General features: G+C 48.6%; 1 protein-coding gene across 1 annotated transcript in view; it reads right to left on the bottom strand.

Annotated features, from left to right (window-relative positions):
- LOC128721627 (hemicentin-1) overlaps window positions 1-13,897 on the bottom strand; it is a 145,843-nt gene that overhangs the window by 48,516 nt on the left and 83,430 nt on the right. Inside the window, exon 9 of the mRNA XM_053815398.1 lies at window positions 11,376-11,506. Coding sequence (XP_053671373.1) covers window positions 11,376-11,506 — 131 coding nt within the window. The remainder of the gene's footprint in view (window positions 1-11,375; window positions 11,507-13,897) is intronic.

The raw sequence follows: 13,897 nt of genomic DNA, 5'->3' as shown, positions 1-13,897 counted from the left end.
CCTCATTTACTTTACATTATTATCTTTTTTTATGTCTTCCAATCCGGTAAATTAGTGCAGAATGGGAAGCAAAAAGGTTTTCCACCGAGAATCGATCGATACCGCTGCTCTTGTAGGAGTAGAACATTCGGTGGATGATCGAAAATAAAACAAAATAAAAGAACTGAGCAATAATAAAACCTTTCTTCACTACCGCTCACATATTCGCTAAAGCGCTAAGCGCATGGAGCGCAATAAAATTGCGTTATGCGACTCGAAAAATATGGGAACTGAGTTTGGGTGGATCGACGCGACGTAGAATGGCGGGAATCTGGGGATGGCTTAAATTTAATTGAAAAACTACTCGACAATCGATGGTGCGGAACTTTTCCAATCAAATTGTTCGTCCATAGTTTTTTAATTGATTCAGCCATTCGAGGAGCTGAGCGGGACGGCGACCACCTTATTTCTTATCCACTCACTTGGCTCTTGGCGGATCCGGAAGCAGGAAGAATCTGTAGTGGTTTTACGCAAGGTGAATTCTACTGTCTTGGTGATGCAGTGTGCAGCGGAATGTGCTCGGGCAACACTAATTGAACTGATTTGTGGGTTTCTGTGGCAATATCTGATAGTATTTTGAGTTCGAATGCACTGCATCAGTGAAAAAGAACTACAAAAACGAAAAGCATTTTCTCCGGAACGATAATTATCAACTTATTACTTACGGTAGAAACTTGAGATCAACATGAAACACAGTCAACACTGCGACCCGTTAAAATTGCGTTCAAAAGCAGCAGAAAATGTTGCACGGATTGAGAAACTATAATAATTCCAACCGAGATGAGATCGAAAACATAGCGTTTCGAGTCTCTAGTGCAGTCGGGAAGTGAACGAGCAGCTTTAAACTAGAAGAAAACCCAACGCTCTGATTCCAAAGGCCACCCACTGGTCAATGGGGCGCAGTTTTCCGAACTTTCCACCCGTGCCGATTTACGGGAAACTTTCCCGTGCCGAAGGAAAACAGGAGCCCTTAGATTGCGTGCACTTCGCGAGCCGGCGTGTTGATTTGTTTGCTTGCCCTGCCCCGTGTGGTGACCGGCTTTCGTTTTGATGGTTTTAAATTTCCTTTTCCTGCCCGCGTTCGCTTTCGTCCTTTCCCGCTGTCACGTGTCCCTCGCGCACCAACCCACCCTCGGGTGGGGTGCACCGGCGGAAGTGAATTCCAATAAGCAGTAAAATCGATGTAGGCAATAAAATGTTATCAAAATGCTGCCATTCTTTCCACCGGGCGCCAAGCAAGCGGCGTGTGTTGGCGAGTACGAATTGCTAACAGCTTCTATTTGGCGTTCTTCGTGGCCCTGTTGCCCTACCCCGGGTGGTCCGAAATCAAAGCGACGATTATGGGCACCGGATGCACGACACCAGCCGGGACACGGGAAAATGGCACAAACGTGGCCCGGCGGCGGGGCACGATTGAATTTTCTCAGCCATTTCCTTCGGTGCCGATGGCGATGGCGAACGCCGGCCGGCAGTCGGTACAGCCCGATGGGCAGGAGTCGGCGAGGTACGGTGACGTCCGGACACCACGTCGGAATGGTTTTGCAAGCAATGTAAAATTTTATTGCCCCTTCCTTCTCGCGATCTGTCCTGCGACGTCCTGCAGCCCGCGAGCTTAGATCGTTTGTCGCATTTGTAGGACAATTTTAGAGCGAAGGGATAAAACGGAGCACGGTGAAACACGGCGAAACACAATCTGCGCCTTGTCTTGGTGGGAGCTACGACGAGTGAGGCACGAGCGGAATCCAGTCGCTCGAAAGTATTATAAGTTGGTCGAAGCGTAATAATGGTGGCGAAAAGCGCTGGCAGAAGCATACGGTGGCTGCGTCCGAACCACCGTGTGGCTTCTCGCTAATCTCGTGCGGTGGGTTCCACAAACATCGATGGAGAAGCCATAAACTTAGCACCGTCCATCTGGGAAGGCAAAAAAAAATCACGCCATGCTAGCAATTGCCTTCGTGGTGGACATCATGTCCTGACGGTTGGACAGATACGGCAATAAAAAAAAACATCCAAGCAACGAATTCCTCAAGAGACGTGCAAAATAGACAGAAAAATGTGAGCTTACCGGGCTCGCGGAGCTGGGCATATTTTATCGCGTACAATAAGATTTATGCAGAGCTGGACGGTTACTGGTAAATAAATTCACCCCGTCAATGCGACACATTTGCGACAGCAAACAGTCAATCAATTGATGCTTTAAGCAGTGATTTGTAGAAAATCTTCAAAATGCTCTTCCTTCTTTGCGAGATGTCAAATCTGTCAAATGTCACAAGGATATGTATTCATCCGAGCATGGCCTACTTGACAACTGTTAACACCCGCTCGGAATTGTCTGTTTACATTTATCACCTTCCTTGGGCGCCGTTATGCCAAGTTTCCATTCGAATGCACAATAATGATTTATGGAAGAGATGTTGAAGCGACCAATTAAAGCCCGTAATAATGAGCTAGTTCAATCCCATAAAACACATTTCTTTGTGACAGCGGGAGGACTTCGAGTGCAGCTCGCAATCTCCAGGGAGGTGCAGGAAGCGAGTGGTAAAAATATCAATTTCATTCCTTTATCCCTTTCCATTATTGCACATCATCACTTATGTTTGTCGAGGCGTTAGCACGGTCCACGATGCTTTGGATGACTTACTGGAAGCACACCCCGGGGCCATGGTGTGTGTGTGCCATTATTCGCTCGACTATGTCGTTGCATCGCTCGGGAAATCTGGTTTGAAGATGACATCGTACACGTTTGGAGTGCAGTTTTCCAATCACTGCGTACCAGGGCAAGGCAGTGTTAGTGTGGGAAATGGTTTGTGGAACGGCTTCCATATCAAGTTCGTTCGTTTCCAGTAATGGATTTGAGCTAGAGAGCATCGCTTCCGTTGCCTAAGACCGGCATGAATAGCCTCACTTAGGAGTCCTGCATCAAAAAAAGGGGCAGACAAGAGAATATCTAGTTCCATCACAACAGGATGCTTTGATTTGATTTCCGCTTCATGTCCGTACGCAGGTTCGCAGGAAAACGGCACATTAGATCGGGATTGCGATGCAGCTATGTTATGACGCTTATGAATCCGAGAAACGAACAGAAGCTTAAGCATCTGTGGTTAAGCCACCGAAAGCTCACAGTTCCGCTTTAAAATCGCTCACGAAACGAACGAACTCCCATCCCCGAAGGGCCCGGTCCAGTTTTTGGGTCAGATTTTGCCCCTCCCAGTAAGCAGGCTGCTCGAACATTTCGAGCTTTTGTGGAACATCGTTTCGACCGAGCCGTATGGAGCTGACTGGTCAGCCGGAAAATTCCCAGCCTCCTTTTGCACTGGGCTGAGCCTGCATTGCTTCAAGCGCCCATTGCCATTTTCTGCCGTCAACAAGGAGGGCCGTTTGGAAAACTCCGGAACTCGGTTTCGCCACGGCCTGCGGTCGGTGTGTAAATTTATGCATTTATTATTATCCTTTTTTACGACCATTTTATGGGCCCGATTTTACATAGGAAAAGTGTTTGAGTTATTGACGTACCGATTCAGATTTCAGCGGGCACCCGGACGGATTGTACGGACTGGCCATTCGTAGGCCGGCTCCTCTCCTCACAATCTTCATCACCAAACATCTGATCCGTCGGAAACGGTGAAAGGGCAGGAAATAAAAAATTTACATAACATTTACGAGCGCCCGAGCGCCAATGGCTCCCGGAGCGGTGCCAAACCTTCATGACACGCTGCGCCACGAACGAGTGTGGGCGCATTTCGGAAGGAATATGATCGTGAAGGGTTTTGCTTGGGCGTATTGCAGAGGCTGTTCTTTTTGCTGTTGCTTCTGCTGCTTTGCCAAGCCACAAAAGCTTCGGATGTGATGACCACGTAGTTACTAGCAACATGATGGATGGCAACAGCTGAGCTGGTAAAAAAAGGGGTTTTCGAAAGGGATGGAGAAGTTGGGTCTTGCTGAATGAATAACTTTAAAATATGTGCCCATCGAGAAAGTGGCTCCGCCTATTAAAGGGCAGTTGCCGGTTAAAGCTGATAGATTGATAATTGCTACGGGTGTATGAAAATGTGAGTTAATCGGAATTAATGTGGCTGTGGTCAAAGGTAAAAGTTTTAAACTGTTTTAGGTTTATTTTTCACCATGAACTAAACTGTTTACCATAGATAATACCAGAAATGCATCTATTTTTTAAATTTCATTTAATTTAAGATTGCAAAACTTCTAACAACGTTCCAAATTCGCATGCATCGTTGTCGCTTGAACGCATGATCGACGTCACTATTATCGATTTCATAATCCAATACACTTCACTGCGTGGCATTTCGTGTCCACGTGTGCAACCATGGCAACCACGAAACGTTAGAGCGTCAATCGAGCAAAGAAAACCGAGACTCGCTTCGATCGCTAGCAAATAGGAACCACTGGGAAGCGATCGAAGCGTGCAGAGGATCACGAGTTGTCTGAAAGCATGACGAACATGAAAGAGTTTTCGCTTCGCCACGAAGGGGCCACCGTTGAGTCGAAAATTTAATTTTCCTACTCTACTCGAAACACCCGCCTCCCGGTCCGACCCTGGCGAGCGCGAACCGATGATTTTCCTTGGTCAGTAATACACGAACCGTAGTAGGAGGAAAATTCAGCAGGCGAAACTTTTGCCAGTTCTTTGGCAGGAGCCTTTTTTTTCCTCCGCTCTCTTCAGCTCGCACTTGTGGGAGTGAGCTTCTTTTGGGGGAAAAGAGCGTTTCATCGTTCTTCCTCGCGTCACCGAAATACAAAAAAAAAACCCACGCCAAAGAAAACCGTCACTCCCGTGTTTCGTCCTTCTACCATTCGGACAGGACACGCGGGAGCGCGTGAAGGCCAGTTCGTTAAGGGAAAACTTTTCCGACATGGGGTGGCTCATTTTCGTCCCTTTCCAGGGCGTAGTTTTCCATTTTTCATGCTCCTGCTGGTGCTGTTACGCTCCCACCCGTTTGGTGCTGTTGCCATTGCGGATGCTACTGCTTTTGTATTCCGCTCGTCGTTAGTGTCTTTATCCATTTTGCGCGAGTCCGTTGGGCAAGCGTTCAACTTATTTTAAGTTTGGGTTTTGGAGCGTTTTTTTTGTTATTGCTTCTTTCGGGGTTTCTTTTCGCTCTCTAGCAACCCGTCCACCGGAGGTCATAGCTTTCACGAAGTCCCGAAGCTCATGGACGGCCACGGGCGGTTACGGTATGTCTTCGCGGGCGCCGAAATAGCCTTCATCGGGTTAAACTTCGTCGTGGTAGTAATTTCTTTCGTCCCCGGGTGCGAGCTCTTCTTCCCTAGCGGCGGCGCAGATAATTATTAGTGCAGACAACTAAAGGCAACCGCGACAAAGATTTCAGTGTCCCGTGTCGGGTTGGCTTCGCTGCTGTGGCTGGCTGTTAATTGCTAGCGCTCACCGATTAGGCGGATCATACGCGAGACGGCGTTGAGCGATCGCACCGATGCGAGATGAATGGAACACGAACCGGGGCCAATCCGTTTTAGCACGCGGATGCCCCATTAATGAGGACTCCAAGTGGCTGCGAGTCGCAACAAAGCGAGTAGCGGCGTGCGGATGGAAAAGTTTTTCCACACTTTCCATTAAATTTAGCCTCGCTTTCCCGACCATTTTGCGGTGCGGCTATTGAACCGTACCCGGGAAAGTTCATTTGAAAAAGTACTCGCGTGCCTGTGGCGAGGATGAACCGCACCGAAACAACTTAAATTTATGGATATTCGATTGAATAAAAATTTGCTAGGAACCGGTTTTGTATCGTACCAAAGATCAGCGCGAGGGTTTTTGAACGATTAATGTATTCCTTTCGAAACCCTTGCGGCTACCTTGGGCACGATTGGCTACAGCTCTCGGGACGTATTACACGCTGAATCGACCCGTGATTATGTAATGAAAATGGTTCAAAATGAAACCGCTCCATTTGAACGCAGTTTGTTCATATTTGACCTTTCCTCCTTTCACGAACTGCCTTGCAGGATCCCAGTGAATGTTGAACGCTTTTTTTTCAAATCGGCGCTCCCTTTTTGGTAGGCAATTTATGCTCGCTCATGCGTAAAATGTTGTACAAAGACTCCAATTGACAAAGGCCACCCAATTTTCGGCTCGGAAAATGCCTCCCATTGGCCGGCACCACGGACCACGATCTTCGGGGCAGAACAAATGAAGAACTGTCCTGTGTTTTCAGCTCACGTCCCTTCCTCACAGCACTCGCAGCGTGAAACAGTGACAGCGCGACCGCCGGAGGAAAGGTTAATAAAGTGAAAACAAGATAAGGCGAGGAACGAACATGGCGACGTTGGGGCAGAACAAATGAAAAAAAAAAATACAAGCATTACACCGTGCCATAAATGATAAAAAACAAACCTTTAATGGGGAAGAAGAAAAAGAGTAATTCCAGCAAAAAAAAACGCAGCATCAAGAACGAAAGAGAGAAAAAAATAGATGTGGAAAATACCACATTGTGGAAAATGGGAAAAATGCCAACCTTAATCAAGGAGGACAGGACAGCTGTTGCCACCGGGTCCGTTACAGGCACAATGTCAGCCGGCCTACAACCGCAATCAAGTCAAACACGGTCACGGGGCTGTTTTTGTCCTCTTTCTCACTGTTGGATTTTGGGGAGGGGGGGGGGGGGGGGTTGCATATTTTTTTTTCTCTTCTGCGCTCATCGCCCTACGGTCATTCGGTCGTCTCTTGCGCTTGCCACGTGTTGGTGCACGGTTCTGGCCGGTCTGTGGTTAATATCGTGACCAGCGAACAATCGACCCTCGGGATGATTATCATTACGGCGAGACGACGTACGACGCCCTGAGAACCCCAAAACGCCCAGGTTTCGCCTGTCCTCCCCCTTTTGCCTGTACCTTTTCGGGGAACTAAAATAGGAGTCGCATTGCTCGGTTACAAGGGGGAAAAGGCACACGAAAAGCCCTAAAAGGAGCGATTGGATGTCGGCGGAAAAGGATGCCATTTTTTTTTCAAAATTTTTGCGGAACGGTAGTTATGGTGACCGTTCGGTTTGAAAAGCGCTACAACCAAATGACACCATCATTACCGTTATTATCATGTTCGATTCAATGATCTACATCCGCAGGTCGAATTCGGGGGTAGTCACAATCGAACATAAATCGTTGGGTCGATTTTTTGTCACATAAAACAGAAACACTTCTCGTTTCTTATCATCCCGCGCACCGCTGTCGATAAGAACAAGTGGAGATGGGGTGAAATATATCTTCTAGCCAACATTCTGGGGTTTAAATATGGTATTACACGAAAAAAGACGGAAAGAGAAGCTGTTGTTTTCGAGCTTTCGTTTCAATTGATTTTATCCAAAGCATCTACATAAAATTCGATCCTCAGCTTCAATGAGGGCTCTTCAGCTGAACTATACAATCTCGACAACAGCACTCGGCACACAATGCATGGAAATTTTCAAAAGTCCAGTTTCAACTCGATGCGATATCGCTCGCTGTAGTGTCATACCTGTTCAACTGGATTGACCCCGCTTGGTGAAGCTATGGAAAGAGTTCAGCAAAAACAACAACAAAAAACGCAACATTCTGCATATTTTGTATCGTTGTTAAATCACCCAAAACGATGTGAATTGTCCTCCGGAGGGGCTTCGGAAACGAACGCACCCTCAAAGTCGTTCCAAATTTAGTTTTACGTTTACGGGCTTTCGACTGTGGTCCGAGTTCAAAATATGGCAACAAAAAAGAAACATCTCGACCACCCGTTCGCGCGGTGTACATGTGTGCGGTGCTTAGGAGATTATATAAAACATTTAGATAAAATCTAGATCACCTCAAGCACGTGGCTAGCAGGATAATGTGTCTGGGGGAAGCATCCGGCGGCCACCGGGTCGATATAGTCTGCCCAGGGCGACCGCAGCACTGCGGGCAGAAAGTGAAAAGGCAGCATTTTTCACACACCCGCCCTATGTTGCGCTGCTTTGTCCGATGTCCGGACCCAGCTCCTGGTCCGAGGCTTGGTTTCGGTCCATGGGTGCCCAATGTGGCGACCTGATCGGACGCAATCAGGATCAGGATAAGATTTCGGTACCGCATCCTGCCAGCGCTCGGGAAAACCCGGGAGCTCCGGTTGACTTTAAAGGCTGCAAAGGGTGTGACGTTAGGACACCACTCACACAGCTACACGCGCAGAGCGAAAGGGCAGTGGAATAACTTTATGACCTCGAGGCAGGCCCGGGGCTCGTACGTGGAAGGAAATGGCTTTGGGTGGCCAGCAAAAAAACGAAACGAAATGAAAAAAAGGCAACGGTTGTCACCCTGTCGGGTTCGACGAGATGAGCGCACCCGTTGGCCGGGACGGCGATGGCGCAGTGCGGTAACGTATATCGAATATTGGATATTTTCTGGTCGCTTCACATTGCCACATATTTTTGGGATGGAATTTTTCTCGAAGTTTTATGAGTTTTACGCCGCAGCAGCCACCGGCGAGGCCCGTTACAAACGGGGCCGACTATTAAAGTCAATCCCTTCGTATCGTCGGTTTTGGTATGGCTTGGGGTGGAGTAGGAAAACACACACACACACGCGCGCAAACGGACACAAACGCACATCCAAAACTTCATCCCGTCCAAGTGTGATCGTGCGAGAATGCGGATGCGCAGGAATTTGGCCGCCCTGAGGGCGACCGCGTATATCAATCGCAGCGCACCCCAAGGACGAACGACTCGGAACCGGCATCGGTGGTGGCGAGAGGAATTTATTATTTTAACGTCTTCAATATGCATATCGCATGGGATGGACTTGATCCTTCACTCGAAGCATCAGCCCAACGGTTTCCAAGCCAGCGGACGTGACCGAAATGTTTGAGATGGCCAACGGGCGGATGTCGTGCGGGAAGCGCTAAAATAAAACATACTAACGCCCCGGTTCGTGGTGCAGCGCCGTTGATATAAAGCCCGGAATGGTCCGGTTTCGGTCGTTGTTTCCTTCGGAGTGGGGTTTTGTGGCACCATGTGTTAGAATCGTTCGTCCGGCGACCACTTCCCAAAAGACTGGGAGTTCCCAAAATGCGCCCGACAACGCGGCAACGGTTTATCTGCCACCGTTGTGGGGTGGAATTTTTCAACCCCGGTGTAGGTCACATTTTCGGAACCACAAACGTAAAGAAATAATAAATCCAATCAGGACCGCCACAAGTGTGCCACTTTCCGGTGATGGAACTCGTTAGTGCCAACTGGTTGGCTGGTCTGGTCGGTTTGAAATATTGAGCGGAAAATCATGGGTCTTTGTAGCAGCAGAAAAGCGAAATGCAATGTATCGAATATGGAGTACATGCTTTTCTTATGGCAATGTGCAACCTGACGTTTTAAACAGTCGACCCTTTTGAAGCGCACTTGATAAAACTTCATTAAGCGCATCAATGTTTGCAGCAAGTTATTGCATACCTCTGACGAGCAGCAGAGTCCGGTGGAGTTTTCCCGAGGGTTCGTTTATTGTGGTACGGATGCCGGAAAATCCAACCGGCAGAGGCGAGTGTGTGTGTGTAACATTTTATTACATTCTTACAAAACCCTCGAACACCAGCGACGGAATGCTCGGATTCGATCCGATCGCATCCGATCGATTCATCGCTGGCGTGTAAGCGTGCAAGGAAGCTGTCAGAGTGTGGTCCATTCCGGCTATCGGAGTCCTTCACTGTTTGCCGTCGGTAACTAGCCCTTAGTGGACGTAAAAATGAAACTTTTTGATGAAATATGATTGACGCAGACGAGCCGAATCATGGCGGAAAATGAAGCTTCCACACTCCCAACGAGAAGGTCGTTTGAAGGCTTTTGTTTCACCGAGCCTGACCATTGGAGAGACCTTTGGTGCAGGACTCGAATGGAAGTGGAATGAAATTCCGGGAAACGGTGATGAAAGCGGAACGAACCCAATATCAATCACCATCGGGGCCGTTGCATTTGATGGGGAAATATTTTTAGGATTTTTCGAAGAATGCATTCCCATTCCCGTTTACTGAGAGCAGGTTTTGCTAGCTCGCTGTGAATGTTTTTTTTTTCTACCGAATCCTCTTATCCAGTCAACATTGCAACTGTCTGATTGCCGGAAAGCGTAGGGGTATCCGTCCACGAGACGGGCTGGATTCGATTTGAGAAATGGAGCCGAAATTGAGTCACAAACCAACGAAATTCCGCACGTGCACAAGAAGGAACTGTCTGCTTGTCGGAGCTTTCGATGGCGCTTTCCCTGCGTTCTGGTTGGGCACAGTGAACTTCGAGCGGAAAACAAAGGCAGCCAAGCGAACGGCTAAGGAGACATATGTAAATAAGATATCACGAAATGGAAACCGCATTGCATCGGAGCTGTCTTGCAAGGATGCAGCTGCAACTGCGCCACCTGCAAGTGCCACCCGTTCCTGTAGCTGGATCGCGTCGGCACCGATGCCCGGCCATTTTAAGCAGCTGCAAGCGGTCGGGATTCGGGCTCGTGAAGAAAATGGTGAAAGAATTCCGCGAGCTTGTGAAGCGCTCTGATTCCGCATTAGAGCTGGCTGGCAGGCACTGGAAAGTCGGCTCTATTTTCGATTCCGTGCGGCGAACAGCGTGAGCGCGCTCGCTGCATGTCGACGGGAACTGATGAAAATGGGTTTTGCGTAATGCAGATGCACCCTGGTAGGGTGCAGTTTTTCAAAGCTCTCCGTTCTTCGAGTGCGTTGTGCGAAAGAGAGAGAGAGAGAGACCAGTGTTGTGTGTGTGCTTTTTTCTCCTTTGTCCCTAGGACACACTTCTTCCTTTTTTGATCCTTCAATCGATGGGATTTTCCTTTCCCGGGGATATTGCATTACGGCTTCACTTACACAAAGGCGAGCCCTGTAAGGCCGTTCTGCTTCGGGCGACTTTCTTTACGCAGGGGGTTTTTCGTTTTGGCTTGGCCGCACAGATGCGTTCCCGGGCGCAACGGTTGCTCCAGGATTGGAACAGCGAAGCGAGCCTTTATCTCCGTTTCTTGATGCATATGCATGACGAAGATGCAATGCGCTTCCGCATGCCACCGGATGCCACGACAACGGAAGCAATAGCAGTGCCAACATGTGGTCACTGTGCAATCTGGGGCGGTTCACGTTTTGGAACGGAGCTCACAGTGAAACCTCGAAACCCGGCCAATGCACCCTTCGCTGCATTTAGAGCAAGCATTCCGTCCCTCCACAAGAGCGGCCCTTAATCCGCGATTCGTGGGTGCAAAAAGAAAATGTAAATGCCGCGGAAACGGCGACGACCGAGGAATAAATAAATGAACGAACAGCAGAAGAATGGAATGGTGGATGAACAAAAGGGAGCAGAGAAGCGCAAAAAGCAGATACTCACATTATGCTTCCAGATCACTTTGTATGCAGACGGATTTGCATTCACTTTACATTCAAAGTACACGTCGTCGCCCTCCTCGATGTCCTCCGGGTTCATGTTGATGCCGAGCTCGAGCTTCAGGGTGGGCAGATCTGCGAAAACGAGCAAAGAAGGCCCGAGCCACTGTTGAGAAGGTTTGGTTTGGCGCTACATTTCGAAAGACTCATAACTATTTTGCGACAGGCGATAACACCGCACCGTTAGTGGAGGGAAAAATTGGGGATTATTTTCCTGGTTGGACACAGTTTGAACATGCTACGAGTGTGAGTACGAACGTGCTGCAAGAGTTCGGTCTAGCGACGGTTTCGGTTTATTTCGTCGCATTCTAGTCTCGTGTCGTCGTAGAAGGCAGGAATTCAATGGGAAGAAAATTGCTAGCTGGAACAAACCGTTGGTAAGGGGTTTTTTTATTTGTTAAATTGTTAGCTGAAACGAATCATTGTAGTGTAGGCTTTTGCGTTTGTCAAAGGCATCAGTGGAGTAGAATAAGTCTTATCTGCATTGATTCTTTTCCTTGACTTGCGTCAATATGTGCTCAGTACTTGACATCTCTCCACTCAATGTCGCGTTCAAGCCCCTCGAGTATGGATAAAGTCGTAATAAGAAGGACCTAATGACTTTAATGTGACTGTAATGGTGTACAAAAGCCACTCTATGGACCACCAACGAGGACCTTGCGATTCTTTTGTGGAAATGCTCCGTTAATCATCGGTTAATCTTCCCCACTAGCTGAACGATAATCCTTACCCTAGCCTCACTCAAGGGGGCTGACTCACAAGTCCACACAATTCCACCACGTTCCCTGCAGGTGAAGTTTGTAAAGAAACGGCCCCTGAAGCCAGCAAATCGGCCCTAATTGTATTAGCTCTCCTGGAACGGTTCCTGGCGCTTGGTTTTGATTTGCTTTCGGCGCAAACCCCGACAGCAGTCAGCAATCTAAACAATCCGTCCCGAGCAGCTTTTCGCGACAAATCCGCTGTTTAAACAAACCGCGGGCGTCATCGTCAACACTTCCACGGATCGGGTGGCTTGGATTTCTGGCCGCGGTAGCGAACCAAGCCACTGTTCGCAGGAAAACCCCTGGGCCTCGGCTAGTGGATCATCACAGCTCGGGAGCTCGAAACGTCATAAAACCCTTCGCCATATGTGACCGCGGGTCACCCGTCACGCGTACGTTATTTATGATTGTTTTGCATGATATCAGTCGCTTTTATTGTCGCCATAAATATGATAAAATATTTTACGCTCAAACCGAGCAAACAGTTTGCGCCGGTCGGTAGCGGAAAGGATTACACGCGCGTCCCCGTTTTTCCGGAGCACGCTTCGGTGCGGGTTTCTTACGCCCGCCTTAAGCCCACGGGCGACCGAAAGCCATCCATCGTCTTGGTCTTGGCCGAAGCCACCATCGTAAGCCACCGCCGTCGCATTTTCCGGCGCACCGGGCACACATAATTGAGCGGAATTGGGAAGGGCGACCGTTTTTCGGTTTCTGATTTCGGTCGAGAGCTCGCCCACGAAGATCCGGTAAAAGTGAGGAACCGGCTTCTTGGAAGACCGGATTTTCGGCTTCGGCTTGGGTGAAATGTGACAAAATGATAAATTTTTCGTGAAATGCGGCCGGAAAGGAATGACCAATTTATTAGCGGAAAAATGGTTTTCGGCCCATTGTGGGCGTTGTTTATGGAATGTGATTTGTCTCGTTATGGCAAAGAGTGTCCCTGCTGGAGCGTTTTCGAGAGGACGCAAAACAAAATATGAGTGAAATAGTGTTTTTAAAAAGGAGCTCAAGCATCCACGTCTCGAAGAAATATGAAACTTTTTGTTGCGAGCCTGCAAAGAGCGTTTCCGTTGGAGCAAACAACTACCTAGCATAAACGGAGCTCAGAGGCACGAGGTAGACTTTCCACGGTTTGGAAACTTTCGATACGCAGCGTCACCCTAACGAGGGTATTAGCTGCCCTATCTCTCACCAACGGATAGTGGAAATCTGTTGCTAATGCTCGGTTGAGTGGGAAGAATGGGGTGTTTTTCGTTTTGTGCGATTCCTTCCGCGGGCACTCAACGCGTCTCCTCAAAAAGACACACACACACACACACACACACACACACACACACACACGGATGGAGCAAAACACATTCGGCGTGTGTCACATGAAAACCGCATAAACGTCCTCGTCGCCATCGTCGTCGGTTTCGATGAGATTGAGCGTTCGTTTCTTCGCACGGTTTATTCGAACCGTGGTGGAACACAGCACCGTGCAAGGATAAAAAACGACAAGTCGTCAATCTGCATTCCGCTCACGGCCCAAGTTAACGATCGGTGGCGCAGGATGGTCGGGATTACGTGGCTGTGAGCGCGGGTATTTTTCTTTCCTGCCACCCACATACGTCGATATGTCTCGGTTTTGTCGCTGGTTTTCGATTCACTTGTGGGTGGGTGGGTTTCTTTGCTCCAGCTGGATCACCCTTTTTCTGCAGCCACA

The sequence above is a fragment of the Anopheles nili genome, chromosome 2 (assembly GCF_943737925.1).
Source record: "Anopheles nili chromosome 2, idAnoNiliSN_F5_01, whole genome shotgun sequence".
NCBI classification, from domain to species: domain Eukaryota; kingdom Metazoa; phylum Arthropoda; class Insecta; order Diptera; family Culicidae; genus Anopheles; species Anopheles nili.
Note: the sequence above shows the minus strand (reverse complement) of the source record. Positions and strands in the feature narration are given on the sequence as shown.